The 17,383-nt window shown below is 32.2% G+C and overlaps 1 protein-coding gene across 1 annotated transcript in view; it reads right to left on the reverse strand.

Moving 5' to 3' along the window:
• Positions 1-17,383, reverse strand: part of LOC135927108 (twitchin-like) — an 81,852-nt gene that overhangs the window by 5,918 nt on the left and 58,551 nt on the right. The window contains 30 exon segments of the mRNA XM_065463046.1: positions 92-291; positions 2,850-2,991; positions 3,797-4,000; positions 4,240-4,336; positions 4,686-4,751; positions 5,339-5,502; positions 5,850-6,015; positions 6,121-6,238; positions 6,616-6,788; positions 6,862-7,034; positions 7,407-7,518; positions 7,639-7,780; positions 8,150-8,310; positions 8,518-8,647; positions 8,772-8,944; positions 9,119-9,284; positions 9,381-9,493; positions 9,549-9,721; positions 9,770-9,878; positions 9,935-10,132; positions 10,691-10,795; positions 10,843-11,148; positions 11,247-11,408; positions 11,793-11,930; positions 12,005-12,185; positions 12,292-12,404; positions 12,460-12,574; positions 12,647-12,840; positions 12,909-13,220; positions 15,475-15,598. Of these exon segments, the coding sequence (XP_065319118.1) occupies positions 92-291; positions 2,850-2,991; positions 3,797-4,000; positions 4,240-4,336; positions 4,686-4,751; positions 5,339-5,502; positions 5,850-6,015; positions 6,121-6,238; positions 6,616-6,788; positions 6,862-7,034; positions 7,407-7,518; positions 7,639-7,780; positions 8,150-8,310; positions 8,518-8,647; positions 8,772-8,944; positions 9,119-9,284; positions 9,381-9,493; positions 9,549-9,721; positions 9,770-9,878; positions 9,935-10,132; positions 10,691-10,795; positions 10,843-11,148; positions 11,247-11,408; positions 11,793-11,930; positions 12,005-12,185; positions 12,292-12,404; positions 12,460-12,574; positions 12,647-12,840; positions 12,909-13,220; positions 15,475-15,598 (4,730 nt within the window).

A 17,383-nucleotide genomic window follows, 5' to 3' on the forward strand; every position in this document is an offset into this window, starting at 1 on the left:
TAGGTAGAGTGGTAACTTACTTGTTATCAAATTTAAATTTTTTTTTTCGACCCCATATAAAACGCATGAAAAAATAATTTTTTTTTTTTACAAAATATAAGTCAGAACTCCGCACGCCCACATATCGGTGTAAAATCCGACGGGATCTCTATTCACGATTTCCGGCGATGCGAATTCCGCCGTTCCAGTAGTTACCTTAACCGGTTCGGATGGATTTAAAAAGCTGGCTAAACCGAAATCTATTATCTTGACTTCCCTGCTATTCTTGGTCGTCAACAAAATATTCTCGGGCTAGAGGGGGAGGGGGAAGAAAGTATAAGTATAAATATGAGTTGTTAAAAAATATATGTCACGTGTATTTATTTTATCAGCAGTTTATGAATTAGATAGGTGAAAAAAACTTGGGTATTTTTTTTTTAAATAATATTAAAGACAATGGATATATAGACTAATAACTAAATTGACTGTTCATTCAATAAAAGTGTATAACCGCCTTTAACTGTAAATGTCATTTTTTTTGTGGCTTAAATTTAGACTGAGTTAGAGAACTGCACGGGCTGTCCGTAGCCCGACCCGACCCGACCCGGCCCGAGCCTCGGGCTCGGGTCGGGTTCGGACATCAAAAAAAAATTTTCTCGGGTTCGGGCTCGGGTCGGGTTGTAAAAGCTGTCCGACCCGAAAACCCGACCCGACCCGACCCGAAAATATATATAATAATATTAATATCTTAAATAGTTAGTATAATTTATAATATTAATTATAAAATCATATTATTTAATATTTATCACATTTTAGGATTAAAATGTCAATCATATTAACATGTCATGTCATTATTAATTATTATTTTATAAACCTAACAACCCGATACCAAACTATTTTATTACTAAATTGTGTTTCTCGTAAATTACAAGATAAGACATATTTTATGTAAGTTTTATTTATTATTTAACTAGCCTATACATTGTCTTTTTTAACATTTGTTTTAACCCTTCACTACAAAGGTAGAAAAAACTCCCTTAACTACAAAGGTGGGGTCTATTTTACCCCAAATTTTGATTAGATATATCTCAAAACATATTAAAAATTGAGATCTAAAATTTTGAGTATATATTTAAAAAATATTGGAGATAATAAATACAAAATCTTAGATTAATATTTACTTCCAAAAAAAAGTTAGACAAATTTTCCTAAAATTACTGAAATAAAATTTTCTTTTTCAGTACTTCCTTTAATTATTTTATTATCACTAAATAAAATTCAAAAAATTCAAATTTTATTAAATCAATGTTGAATAATGATAATTACATAAATTTTATAAAAAAATATCATATATCAAAAAAAATATTAATCATCAAATATGTAAAATTATTAAAAAATAATAATGTAAATATATATCTTAATATTATTATTGAATATTTTTTTCTTAAGAAACTACAGAGGTGGTAGATACGTTTTTGGACTTCTCTCTATGGGAGGCTGACAATGCGTATTCTGATGCTAGCGCCGAAGTTGACGAGCTAAAAAAATATCTAGATCCGAAATTATGTGTTGATGACGATAATATTTTAAAATGGTGGAAAACAAACCATTATGAGTTTCCAAATTTAAGTATTTTAGCTCTTAAATTCCTGGCTATCCCTGCTTCGTCGGCTAGCAGTGAAAGGGCGTTTTAAGCTGCTGGTAGGGCCTTTGAGGAGAGAAGGACTCGTTTAAAGCCAGATAAACTGGACGCCTCTTTATTTATATATCATAATTATTCACTTTGTGATAATTTTGATAATGATATTGATGAGGTCAATATATAATATAATATGTTCATTATATTTTTTATATATTTATTAACTTTTACATCATATCTATATTCGCATAAATGATGCTTATTATATAATCGTTATAATTTTTAAATTCGCTTGTATATTAATAGTTTTATAATATTTTTTACAAATTTTAAAAATGCAAATATCTTGAATAGATTATGGCCGTCAAATAAACTTTTATTTAAGGTGGCTGAACTGAATAAATACACCAGAAATTTTTTTTTGGTTATTATAATATTAAAACTTAAATTGCAAAATTTTATTCGGGTCGGGCTCGGGTCGGGTCGGGTTGGATTAAAAAATGTGTGCTCGGGCTCGGGTCGGGCTCGGACAAAAAAATTTTTTTTAATTCGGGCTCGGGTCGGGCTCGGGTTGCGAAAAAATTACTTTGCAGTTCTCTAGACTGAGTGACATTTTTAACAATTTTTTTTTATAAACAAAAAAATATATATATTTGTCATTGAATTAATGTGCATATTATTACCATAAAATGGAATCTACAGCTGACTCCTCTATAAATATATGTACACTTTAAGAGAATCGACGGTCTAGACTAGTATATTATTGTTATCGTGTGATTAAGATATATAAGGCTAGTATAATCTATAAAGCGTCGTTGAATGCAGATCAGCTGGAACCGCCATTTTGTTAAAAAACTACTATTAAATTGATAACTTACTTTCCTTAATTATCTTGATGATCAGGCAAATTCTTTAATAAAGTTTGCGTTACTTGTTTAAAATTTTTATAATAATGATATGGGTAACAAAAATGGCGTCCACAGCTGTTTTTCATTGATGTACACCTTTAATGAATGCTTCGTCAGCCTAGGTATTATTATACGTCATTGGTTTTGGAATTTATAGTCCCCTCACCACCCCCACTTAAATAAGGTCCTATTTTTTTTTAAAAAAATGAAATAATAAAGAATGAAAGAAGTATTACTTTCAAAAAAAAAATGAAATAATAAAGAATGAAAGAAATATTACTTTCAAAAAAAAATAAATAATCATTAATCACATATGTATATACCTTAAGATCCAGGTGAACCAAATTATTTTGGTGCAAGTGTTTGACTCCTTCGCACACTTGCCTGACAAAATTAGCCGCTTCCTTCTCCGACATTCTGTAATTCTCGTCGACAATTTTTTCGAATAATTCCCCGCCGGATAAACTGTTAACGGAGGAATAGGGGGGAGACAAAAATTATAGAGAATTAATGTTAGGTGAATTGATACAAGGGTAATTATTTATAACTATTAAGAGATTGACTAATTTGTTACCCTTTAAAGGTACTATTATTAGAGGTATAATTATTCATCTCGATGTTCTTATTACATATAATACAAATAAACTCATTCGAAATTGTTATTGAAAGAAATATTTTTCATTTTATAATACAAAAGATGCTGGGAAAAAGAGAGATAAATTTGGATCATATTATTATTAGATGGATTTTTTGGCGACAGTTAAGAGAAAAGAGTGGCAGGCGACTCAATAAAGATTTAGTAAACGTGAAAGGATTTAAGAATGGGTTGAAGATAGTGGTTGTTAAAAAACCGGATTTGGGTCGATTTTCAAAACCGGCCCGATAACAATGAGAACACCAAAGGTTAAAAAATCCTTTATATGTTATTAACCCATCTCTTTGGGCCCTTATTAGGCTCACTTTCAGCACTGACAGAGTCCCTCTTACCAGCTTGATTCCAAAATCTATGCTAAATCCAAACGGGTTCTTGGTTGGCTTTTCCATAGATTTTTTTTGATTTTATAACAAGAATAATATTGTGTAAGCCTGGTGATTCTTGCTAAATAGATGACGGAAAGGTTCGGACTACTTGCCAAATCTTGAGACTTACGCAATATTACTTTGGCTAAAAATCCTAACACTAGTTGAAAAGATATAAAGTACTACAATACTTTTATGTAGATGGAACGTTTTTTTTTAAAAAAAATGAAAATAAATGTTTTGTGCTCACAATTCCAAAATCATGACCATCTCGTCTCTGTCATCGAAAGCGTCGTGCAAGCGCAATAGCTTCGGATGATTCAGGTGGTTCATGACGTCGATTTCTTTGTTGATCAATTCCTTTTCCCGCGGTGTTTGACAATTGATAAATTTGGCGGCGAAAATATTGCCCGTCGCCTTTTCCCTGCACCTGTGAACTACTCCGAAGGCTCCGCTGTTCCGAAGAATTTCATTTTCCGATAAAAAAAAAATATAAAAAAAATGGTTAAAATTTTTTTATCACAAAAATTCCTATCTTTTGTGTGTATTAATATATCAGGTCGGGTCAATTTCCGGTTTGGGAATTTATATCACTCTTACGCTGTTCGGTTCGACACCCATCCCCTTGCGTGAATATCTTCTCCTCGAAGAAATAAAAGGAGGAAAGAATTATGGGGAAAAAAATGAAATTACACTCCAATCTCTTCCAATATGTCATAGTATTGCGAAACGGGACCATCTCTCACGCGAACTTCCCGCGGCACGACGTATTTGCTGGGATAATCAAAAACTAAAAAAAAAAAAAATGACAAGAATTCCTTTTATTTATAATGTTATTTTTTTTCTTTTTATACTTTGTTTCTTTATTTATACTTATCTTTTTTTCTTTTTTTTTAAAGTGAGACACTTAGGGCGGAAAATTCTTATGAGGTTGGAAAAAAAGGATTTCAGGATTCCTATCTGCCTTTCTTTTTCTTCTTTCTTTCTTTCTCCAAACCTCCCAAAATTTTTCCCACCCTAAGCTTTATCATTTCTTTTCCTTCCTATATTTATACTCTTCCATTTAAAAAAAATAAATATTTAAATAAGCAAAAACGCGAAATTATTAAACTAATAAATCTTTTATAACAATATTTTACCAAATTTATCATAATTATCAACTTTTCCTTCGAATTTTCCTCTGATGAATCTACCAGTCTCGGGATCTGAATTCAAGATAAAAAATAATATTCTGTAAAATAGAAAAGGGTGTGTCTGGTATACCCTATCTCTTTCTAAATTCAAGAAAAATATCTCTAAAAAATTGGAAATCCTACCCTACCCACACACTATTCTACCTTACCTCCATCCATCTGTCTATTAGTGCAATTAGTATAATTAAACTAGCTAATTCGGCGGAATGTCAAGGGCTTCGGTTTAAAAAATCGGTTTCGCCATTTTTGGTGTTAGGCTCACTGACTAAAAAAAAAATGGAGTGAGGAGGGGTTGATATATCAAGCGTAATTAGGTAATTTGTATTTTATAACCTAATCGGTTCCCGTTCTAAATCGCTAAAACAAAAATCGCTAAAAATTGGGAACATGGCTCTTATCTCCTAGAAAATTTTTAAAGTAAATTTTGAAATTAATATTAATAGATACTAAGGGGACTAAACACTTGTATTTAAATTGAAAATTTTAAAAAAAATCGCTAAAATGGAAGAAATATCATCCAAAATCCCAATTTGATTCGGAGAAACGTATCGCGAAATCAATTTTTTTTTTTTAAAAAACACTTTATTATTTACGCTCACCTTCGTAGCCGCTAGTTCTGCGGCGCCTAAAATCGTTAGATTCTTGGGTGGTAACGGGGGACGTAGGCGGACACGGTTCGCTAACGCCGTAAAAGTTTTCCGCTTTTATCCTGAAAGCGTAAGCGTGATTCGGCTTTAAATCGTTTATCGTGTGCGTGGCGAACCTGATTAGAAAAAAAAAATTTGGAAATAAAAACAAGATACAAAAAAATTTCTATTTTATAAAAAAATAGATTTTGTTTTAAAATTTATAAATTTGTGTTAATTGTTATTAATAAAAAAAAAAGTAGTAAATAATATTTTAAGTATTTGTTGATGTAATTTTTCGTATTTTATTCTCGTTTTTTTTTCTCGTTTTTCTTGATTCATAATATTATCGATTCGCAAAAAATTTTATAAATTTTGAGGGGTTTTTTTTTTCAATACATTTAGGACACACAAGCCTCTAACAAAGTAGAAACGATTAATATAATAATAGGTTTAAGCTCTTTTCTTTTTTTTTAGCGCAAACCTAGAAACACCGCAATGAACCCATTCGGTATTGGGAAGATTTTGTATCTCGACGATGTATTGAGTAATGAAACTGCCTCCGTCGTTGATCGGGGGCTTCCAAGACAAGACTATGGATTCGTCCCTAATATTCTCCAGAACGGGATATCTAGGAGGGTCTGGGCGGTCTACAAAATTATAATATTATTATTTTTTAATTGAAAGATCAAGGGAAAATTGGATTCACGAAAACGAATAAATTAATAAAGATAAATTATCGAGGCTTCTCTAACCCATTATTTTGATGTTGATGTTTTCCGAATCAGAACCTATTTCGTTTTCTAATAATAGTTTGTAGGAGGCTTCGTCTCCTTTAGTCGAATGTTTGATGGTCAATATAGCATAGCGATCCTGGTTTTTTTTTTGAAGGATAAAAAAATTAGAGTTAACTTCCAAGAGGCATTATTGGTCGGACTAGCCCGCCAATCATCGGTTGCAAAAAATATGAACGAACCAAGGGAACTGGACAGACAGGGCTTCCATTTCAATTTTCTTCTTCTACAAGGCTTTGTCAGGAATCATGAAGAAAATTAAGAATCCTATCATAATTATGCTTAGATTTTTTTTAAAAATAACTTTTGTGTTTATACAACGCACTTAATTTACATTTTCCTCGCTTGTTTATTTTATATTACTATATTATTTATGCTATTTTTCAAACTGCTGTAACTAGAAAATTTCGGTCCATGCAGACCTCTGTAATTAAATATATTTTCTTTAAGAAAAACCAATGTTTCCGATTGAATCCTATTTCCGGAAACATCCAATTCCTCGCCATTCTTAAACCATTGAGCCTTCGGCTTAGGGTAGCCAGTGAACGGTATTTTCAGCACGATTTCCTGATCCTTTTCGTGTATGTCGGGTTCCTTAAATCTCGCGGGCAAATGAATTTTGGGGGCGGCTGAAAAAAATAAAATAAAAACAAAATAATTATAAAAAAAATAAATATTTATAAATAAAACAAAACCACTAACATTTGATAGTCAGCTGAGCTCTAGAACTTCTGCTACCAGCAGCGCTGCTGGCCTTGACCGTGTATTCGTCGGCATCTTCCCCGAAAATGTCGTTTATTATGAGATAATGTCGATCTCCTTCCCGACCCATGAAGAATTTCTGGCCCTCAGTTATTTCCCGGGTGCCTTTAAACCTTTTTATTGTTAAATATTTTATATATTATTTGAACTTATGCGCTACACGTAAACGGTGTGAGTAAAATAGCCCACCTGAAATCATCCAAGGCGATACGTACATTTTATTATAATATATAAATCTAGCTCTCACATACAAGTAGATGGACTTATTTAGATTTAATTTCATTTTATGTTTTTTCTTTATTGGCATAATATTTTTGGAGCGAAAGCTTTAGCAATCACCAAGTTTTCGTTATATCTACTATATACTATTCCCCACTTAGCCGACTTCCGGTTTTGGGCACAAATATGATCTTAATGGCACTATTTACCGACACCAATTACACGTAGTATACAATTCAATTAATTCGTATTTTTTTTTATTTTACCAATAGAAGAATGTATCGTTAGAAGCTTGAATCCTGCACTCAAATTTGGCTTGCTTACCTTCTATTCCCTTTATATCTTTCAGCGGTGTTATAAAAACTGGAATGATGGGCGCTATTTTTGAGTGATATTTATGTTTTTTGAAGTGTAATTTTTAAAAAAACAATTGTTTTTTTCAAAATTTAAGGAAGGAAGGAAGGAAGAATAAAAGAAAGAAAGAAAGAAAAGATATACCGTTAGGATCCTTGACCTTGATCAATTTGCTATTTTCTGAGGGAGGACCGACCCCGGCATCGTTATGAGCAAATATTCTGAATTCGTATTCTCTGTCTTCGATTAGGTTCGATATATTGAGAATTTGATGTAATTGTGGATGCTTTTATACGTTCAAATAATTATAATACATTATATGCAATAATAAATTCATTCCAAATGAACATCACCCCCTACAGATAATATCAATAGACCTACCTATCGTTATCAGAATCTAATTTGACATTTTAAAAAAAAACAGCTGATCTCACGAGTTCTTACCTGCTTCCTATTTTAATTTCCTTTTCTTCTTTCTTTTTATTTAAAGAGGTTTTACGCCTTTCGCAAGCATTAAATTGCGCGAATCTCGTGATATTCGCAAAAAAATAAAAGCAAATTAGCATTTATTTTTGAAGATAAAATTTCTTAGGATTCGCCCAATTTAAAATGTTCTCACGTGACGTAAGCTTTACGTCATAATAGGCAAAATTACCAATGAGCAAGGAGTCCAATTATCGGTTCCTTTTTCTCTCTTTTCAACGGTGTATCCTGTTATACGACCTCCGCCATCCGATATCGGTTTGGCCCACGATAAGCTCACGAAATCGTTGCCGACTTCAGAAACTTGAGGTACGCCGGGTGGACCTGGCGGATCTAAACGTTTAAAGCGTTTTGAATAAGTTTTTAAAACGATAAATTAACTGATTTCGAATTAGAGAAATTTTAGAATATGAACAAAACCTATGCTTTTTTCTATCTTTTAGCAATTTAGACAATAATTTAATATATATATATATAGGTAAGCTCATTGATTTAGAAAAACGAGGTCTTTGGAATTGTTTATATATGTAAATTGCTAACCGAATGGGTATTTGGCTATAACGATCTCATCGTTTTTGAGCGGTGGTCCTTGGCCAACTTCGTTTATGGCGCTAACTCTAAAGTCGTATTCCCCGTTTTCGGTCAGTCCGCTAACCACTGCCGATAAATCCTATTGGGTCACAAAACATTATCATTATTTTTTACGATGCATTAATCAATGAGTGATGAGATTTCAATCATAAGTACTTTCGTATAATTGGTTATTTTATCTCACAACAAAAATTAAAATTTACTTTGCATAAACTGAACACCAATATCCAATTGTCTTTGTTTCTTTCTTTCCGCTCCACGGCGTATCCAATAATCTTGGAGCCTCCGTCATCACGTGGTGGTTGCCAACTGAGAGTCACCTTGTGATTGGTCGTATCAGTGACCTTCATCGGGCCGTGGGGTGGGCCGGGTAAACCTTAAAAAGCATTTTATATATAAATTTGATAATTATTATTATTTTTTTTTTAAAAAAAAGGGATTTTAAGGAATTTATTGAAATTCCGCAATGGAATATATGTTAATTTTTTTTATGTTTAGAATTTTTAAATGTGAATAAATTGTTCGATATGTAAAGCAACACAGTACTGACCTCTGACTCTAACATTGAAGGATCCAGTGTCGGAACCGCTATCATTTTCGATGACCAACGTATACTTACCTTCGTCGTTAAGGGTAGCCTCGTTAATGTGGAGATTCAAGAATTCATCGAAAGTCGTGTATTTAAAGTGCTGACTTTCGTTCAATACTTTTCCATCCTTGAAAAAAAATAATTGTAATTGTTAATTATGTTATAAATATTATTCCACCCTCCTCCCCCCCCCCTATTAAAATTAGTTCTAATAAGTATTTACCTTGAGAACTTTGAAACTGAAAGGACCCATGCCGGTGAAATAGAATTTGCCTTTGAGATTCTGTCCCTCTTCGATAAACATATCATCTGGGCATTGCGTTATTTTTGGTGGAGCTAGGTAGAAAGGAGTGAAGATTGAATCAAATTTAATGGGGAAAAAAAATTATACCTTGTATTTCTAATTCGCAAGTTGTTTCGTCTCTCCCGAAATCGTTTATAGCCCGACATGAATAGGTCCCGGCATCGCTGGGAGTGATATCGGAGAAAGAGAGCGTAAAGACGCCTTCGTCCTCTATCATCCTTATTTTTCCGCTAGGCCAGATCTCTATTCCGTCTTTAAACCTATTAAAAAAATGTAATTAAATTAATATGAAAATTTGCTTTTTATACCATCTAGATTCTGGTATTGGAAACCCTGTAGCTTCACATTCTAATTTAAGTGGTTGATTCAAACCGGCTTTCGTTTTCTTCAACTTTCTGATGAATTCGGGAATGTCACCTTCGAATATAAAAATTTGGCATTGACGAAATTAGGAAAGAAAAAAAAATAAATACCATGTTTTTCTCTCAATTTGACGAGTCCGGTAGATCCACTAGGGTCACTTTCTCCAGCATTATTCAGCGCTCTGACTCTAAACTCTAATTCTGAATTGGGTGGAAGGTTAGTAAGGGTGTAAGAAGTTGTGGGAATAGAATGATCAACGGGTCTAACCCAGTTCTCGCTGTCTTTAGGTCGCATTTCGATTACGTAGCCTTATATTTGTTATAAAATTGCTTAATCAATATATATACAAAGGCCTACAAGGCCAAGCCCAAACTAAGCCCGGGTGAGTACACGGGCTGGTGACCGGGCCCAGAATATTTTAAATCGTCACAATTTCGATCCTTAGAAATTTCTAAGTAAATATTATTCAAATTAATTACTCAACTTTAGGGTTGGGGTCAACTCAATATTTAGAATATGATACACTTCTCATGGGAATAAGTTGCCAGGGAGAGGAGAGCGAAATAACTGATACTTTATATCATGAGAGGAACCGGAAATAAAGTAATTAGCATCGATCCGTCGAATCAGTGTTGTGACTTAAACTCACTCATTTTTACCAAAAAATGGGGAGGTTCATATTCCCCCATAAACGACTCGCTAAATTCCGAATAAGATGGTATATTATAATTTTTTTTTAAAAAAAAAACCAAGGCCGTAGAAAAGATTGGCAAGAAATCCGAGCCAGACCTGGCCCGAAAGTATAAAACCCGGTCAGCGCATGTGCGCCTCTTCAGGTCTCTAATACAAATAAGTCGTTATTATACCCGATATTTTGGAGCCACCGTCTGATCTAGGAGGTTCCCAAGCAAGTTCGATGCTATCTTTTCCGACTTTAACGATATCCGGTGTGTTAACCGGAGATGGCCGAGCTGAAAAAAAATCAGAAATGAATAATGATTGAAAAAGTTAAAATTACAAGCTTTGGGTTTGACTTGAACGGGGGCCGTTGGTTCGCTAGGCTTACTGAAACCGGCGTTGTTTTTGGCAAGAATCCTGAATTCGTAAGATATGCCTTTCTTCAAATCGGGAACTCTAAATGAGGTAGTTTTGATGAGCCCATTGACAGGCATGGAGTTCCAGGTTTCCTTGGCAACGTCTCGGTATTCTATTCTGTATCCCTGTATTTTATTGCCTCCATCGGATAGGGGCCTATGCCAAGTTAACTCTACAGAATCTTTATCTTGATCTGATATTTGTGGTTTACCAGGTTTCTCGGGAACTTCTATAAAGATAATTTTTACAAATACAAAAGATCTAACATGAGAGGAATCAACATGGTAAGCAATAAAATTATAATGAAATTTGTATTATAATATAAACGGAACGGCCATTGAGCGATGATAGATTTTTCCGTCTCCAGCGGTGAACTGGTTCCGAATTCGTTTTCAGCGCTGACTCTAAATTTGTATCTTTTGCCTTCCTCCAAGCCCAGCACTTCGTAAGTGCAGTCTTTGACGTAATTAGTCACCTTTTCCCAGTTACCTTGATTTTTTATTATTTTTAATTAGTTGACAAAAATAGCGGATATAAAATGAAAATGACTTTTATGTTTAAAGTGATGGCAAAATTTTTTTTAAATTAAGGGTAGGATTGAGTAGAGGTCTGCAACATGCGTAAATATGGGGGGGGGAAGCGGGGATAAAAAAAACTACCCTATTTCAATCTAGGGTTGGAGGGTTAGATGTTATAGTGTTTTTTAATTTATTTCCAGGGCCGAGTCGGGCAACAACTAAATTCCCATCGGGTCGTGCCTAAGAATCTTACGGGTTTGCAGATTCACTGAATCCAGATTGCTGATTAAGCTGACCCGATAAATCTTCTTCTCCACTTATGGGAAAACCCATAATCGCGTTAACTTTTATTTACCTTTATCGTCCATTTTTTCGATAACGTAATTGGTTAAAGGAGATCCTCCATCGTCCAATGGGGGTAGCCAGGATAATCTGCATGAATCGGGTAAAATTTCGGAGACATCTAAAGGACCTCTAGGCTCTGACGGTTTATCTGTTTTTTTTTGAATTTATGATCACGTGATAAAAATAAACGAATAAGAAATATTATTATTTCTAAATATGTACCTATCACATTGACTTTAATGTTAGCGGAATCGTATCCCTTCTCGTTTTGCAACTTGATTGAATAATTTCCGGCATCCGCGCGAGACGCTCTAGGTATTTTTAACGAGGCGACTCCGTCACTATTATCGAATATGACGTTATCGGGCAAGTCGCCTTCTCCGTAAGAGATTATGGAACCGTCCTTTTATATAAATCCACCAAAAAAATAATAAATAACGTAGTCTTAAAATTCGAATATCGTAAATGTTTTCCTATCCCCTAAATTTTAATTATTATGAATATATAACTTTAGTCCACGTGTCCTTGGGTTTTGGAGAGGCCATATAAGGAATCCTGATAAGTAATTCCTGGCCGGCTGGAATCGTGATAGAACGGTGTTCTTGAATTATTTTAGGCGCGTCTAATAATTAAAATTATTAATTTAATAAAGCGTTAAAATTAGGGGGGGGGCTTACATGGCATTGGTCTAGCGAAGATGGGATCGGAAGGTTCGCTGTACTCTCCGCCGCCTATTTCGTTCACGCCGCAAACTCTAAATTCGTATTTGTGTTCGGGAACAAGACCAGTAATCTATATTCAGAAGGAAAAAAAATATCATTTTAAAGAAGAAAATTTAATTATTCGAAAAAATATTTTTCGCACTTTATAAGTCGGTTCAACGAAATTCCCGAAAGATGACCTGGTCCATTTGTCGTCCTTGTTCGTGATGTCGCGCTTTTCGATCAAATAAGTTTTTATAGGTTTGCCGCCATCTTTTTGGGGTTTGTTCCATTTGAGGGTTATAAAATCGAATCCCGTGTCTACGGCCTCCGGGGCAGATGGGGCCGATGGTTTACCTTGAAATTTTAAAGCGAAAAAAAAATGTATCTGTAAAAAAGTGTAACGAGAAATTTTATTTTAAAACCGAAAGGATCCTTAGCCATGATGGGCTCACTGGTCACGGCGAATTCTCCGACTCCGTATTTGTTCTCGGCTGCCACCCTGAATTCGTATTCAATTCCGGGCGTTAAATTCTTTGCCGTGTAGGAAGGATTAGCCGAAGCGGAAGACACGAAGGCGCTCAAAGGCTCCCATTGAGTTCCCCTCGGGTCTCTCTTCTCTATCACGTAGTTAGATATCTCGTCGCCTCCGTCGTCCTTTGGCGGGCGCCATTTTAGGAGCATGGTGGTTCCGGTGATGTCCGAAACGGATAAATTCTGAGGCTTTGATGGGGAAGCTGAAATGATATATCGATGATAATTTGATTAGTTACATGAAAATGACATTTAAAAGTGAGAAAAATGATCTTAATTTTAAAACTTGTTTAAAATCACTCACCCCCCCCCCCTCCCGACCGCCTTTTTATATCTCAAAATTGGTAACTGAACATAAATTATTAATATGTAGCCATGATTATCAAATTATTTATGGAAAGATGTTGAATTCCTTATCTAAACTCTGGAAAAAAATGCTTAAATCCTTATCAAAATCATAGCAATGCTGAACAATGTTCTTTTTAATTTAAATCTGACCCCTTGTTAGCTAAATCTTTTAATTTTTAATATACAACTTATGTCACTCAAACTTTTCTATCATCCTACTTTTTTTTAATTTTAACCTTACCATCTTTTATCAATTTTCAAATTTGACGAAAGTTTCTCTCTTTCTATGTATATTATTTGCATTCATAATGATGCACATGAGAGCGTCGTTTGAATGCAAATCAGCTGGATCCGCCATTTTGGCAACCCATATGGTAACTATTCTCGTGTTAAAAGCTGATATTAGATCGATAACTTGCTTCCTTATCATCTCGACTCTTGGTTAAAATTTTTAATAATGATTATGGATAACAAAAATGGTCTCCCCAGCTGTTTATCATTGATGTACATGTTATTGATTATTGTATAGCCGCAAAGCTGCCAATTATAATTTTTATACCAAATTTTTCATATGTTTCCTATGCAAGGGTAAGAAAGTAAGCAACCAACCATCAATTTTCGAAGAATACCAAAAATTTAGGTGATAAATTGTAATAATCTTACATTTTAGGAACGCCATTTGCTACTTGTTTTCAAAAATTAACGGGAGTAACACAAAATGTTAGTAAATTTATATTCTCCGAATATTACGATTTAATTTATAAAGAATAAATGCCAAGATGAAGATTTTTTAACTTTGACCTGGACACCTGTATGAAACAATTTTTTTTTTACACCGATAAAGAAAGCTTAGGATATTAGGTATATTATATATACTTTTGTAAGTAACCTTAAGAAAAGATCTTGACAAAATATTGCATACAAAAATTAGAATCGTTTTATCTGAATAACGCACAGACCGACCAATCAGATTGATAAACTTCTGATAATGTTTACAAAAAAAAGATTTAGATAAGGTTTCTGGATGAATAATACTTGTGGATGAATAATATAAAGATCAAATTTAAATATTTTTTAATAAATTCTTCTCTCAAATTAAAATGTTTATTTATCATATCATATATCTAATACAACTCTATCTTCTACACAAGTTGAACGTGCGTTTAGCACAAGAGAAAGCTGTGTTGAGGAACTAAGTGCTCTTGTTAATATGATCAAAATCTTGAAAATCAATGGTTGTTGCCAAAAATAAATGAATTATTTTACAATATCATATAACATATTTTTTTATTTTACTAAACTTAACCGAGAATAATATAATAAGAATTTATTGATTTTACTGTTTTTTATATATATGGCTTCAAATGGTAATGAGTATGCGTTACTTTTGTCAAATGTAACGAAATAACGCGCTTATTTTAATAAAGTAACGTTTGCGGCGCTTAAAAATAATTTTAAATAGATCATACAAGATAATTATCTGCCCTCTTATAAATACACTAATTATAATAGATATCATATAAAATTTTATTTATACCAAGACTATATTTATCAAGGTATTTATTATTTTAATATTTTATAATATCCATATAGCATGTTAAATGAAATTGAAGGAAATCTAAAATGTAAGTGTATTTATGTTAAGCGGCAAATATGTTTTTTTTTTCAACTTCATCTAAATCATTTATTGAAGCGACTTTTTTAAAAAAAAAATTTAAAAATCAGATTTTTTCCGGAAATGATATTCCGTCGTGTTTGGAATACCTTCATTCTTATGAATTTCAGACAATTTTGCCCAAGAAACTTTTGAAAATCGTATATAATTAATATTTAGTTTTTTTTTTCCATAGATTTTTCCAGTGTTGTTTAATCACCTAACTTTGACCATCTCTATTGTGTCTTGTTCAAGCTTTTAGACTAAAAAAAATATTGAATTAAGCTTCTAAGATGAGTCCCAGCTCGAAGATTGATTAGAATTTAAGAGATTACATTTCCGGTTTAAATTATATTTTAAAAATTTAAATAAGCGCGGGAAAAAAAATAACACCGTTGCCCGATAACATATATTTTAGGTTTTAACAAAAAACATATATATATATATAATTGTACATAGAACTTTGACGTTGACTGACGTGACGGCTGAACCGCTAGAATTTTTAAGCTTCAATGAGTATCTGCCTTTATCTTGTCGTTTCGCTTTCGTGTTTTCGAAAATTACTTCATTGTCGGATACCTAAATTATATTTAAAAAAATATATGCAATAAATATTTTAATTTATTTATGACCAATAATGTTGTAAATTGTATTATTTTTTTATCCAATGATCCATAAATTAATAACAAAATATTAATCATAAATGATTGACAGCTCTCAATATTACAACGTCACTCACAACAATTTATATATATAATATCTCGTGTTTAAGCCCCCCCCCCTTCTTTTGTGTTCGCGGGCAATTCATTTCGTAAAAATAATGTGCTTTTTCGTTTTATTTTGCTAAGACGTTCACGCCTGTTTTGTTCGCAAAACGCGAAGAATGCGCACATTTTAATCGCTAGCGAAGACAAAAAAGGCGAAAATATCTTGAACTTGTTGTGGTATAGATTTTACCCATAATTATTGCAAAAAAAGTAACAAAATTGAAAGTTTCAAACGCAGCGTTTCACAAAAAAAGCAAATAATGCATTTCAAATGCATCCGGTTTAAATTGGAACCATTTCCGGTTTTGCATTTTAAATTATTTATATAAAAAAACAAAATATTTTGCGTTTTTTTTTGAAAACGTTTTTAAATTTTTTAAGCTATTAGAATGGATCACAACATCTTCCTAAAAAAGTAAAATAGTTATATTAAATGATAACAAATAATATTTTATAGCTTATTAGAATTATGATGGTATTACAAAAAAAAAAAAATTTGCTAATTAAATATAGAGGGCAAGCCTTTTTTGTTTTGTTTAGAATTTTAGACGGTTTCATATTGAAAAAAATAAAAGTTTAACGCTTCAAATTTAAACATAGGGTGCGGTTTGCGTTTTTTTATGTATTCGCGTTTAGAAACGCTGCTTTTGAAGCGTTTCAATTTGTGCGGCAACTTATTAGATTCAAATGTTCCACCGAATATTGTATTATTTGTAATTTGAAATAAAAATCTTATGTGTAAATTTGCAAAAAATTTAAAAAGTGATTATAACTCAATTTTTGTAAATTTTATAATAATATGCAATTAATATTTTTTTTATAATCCAGATAGCTAGCTTGTATCTGTAAATGTATTTGATTTTAAAGCAATTTTTTAAAAGAAGACAAATATCAGTTACAGAAAAAGGAACTTCAAACTAATCTCGCAAAAATATTATATTCAAAAATCAGAATTCATTATTCTTTTGAGAAAAAAAGAAAGAAAGAAAGAAAGAAAGAAAGAAAGAATGAGATAAAAACTATTCGAAATATTTGTAAATTTTATAATAATTTAACGTTTAAATTAGCAAAAGAATGCTAAAAGAAATTTGACATAATTTTTTTTTTTTAAAAAATGATTTAATTTCAAATTTTAATTTTTCAAAAATTATTCTTTAAAAAATTCCATAATTTAAATTTAATCTTAATTATTTTTTAAAAAATCAATTTTAATCAATTTAAAAACTTAATTATTTTTAAAACCAATTTTAATCAATTAAAACCAATTATTTTTAAAATCAATTTTAAAATCAATTTTAAAATCAATTCGCGTGAAAGCAAGAAATAGATGAATTTAGGAGTAAAATGACCTCCTCAAAAAATTAAATAAATAATAAATAGAAAATAGATAGAATCGATATAAAATTAGTAATCTATAATAACTACTCAATATATCAGTTCTAAGTATGATTCGAAGATAATACGTAATTGAAATGAACATTAGCAATAAGATTATATTCTTAAACAATTAACACCGAATCATGGCATTAAGAGGATTTATGGGAAAAATTAATGGAGAGGGGGGGGGGCAGTTTTAGGAACGATTGACCAATAAAAT

Source organism: Gordionus sp. m RMFG-2023, chromosome 3 (genome assembly GCF_954871325.1).
Source record: "Gordionus sp. m RMFG-2023 chromosome 3, tfGorSpeb1-WG-v2, whole genome shotgun sequence".
NCBI classification, from domain to species: domain Eukaryota; kingdom Metazoa; phylum Nematomorpha; class Gordioida; order Chordodea; family Parachordodidae; genus Gordionus; species Gordionus sp. m RMFG-2023.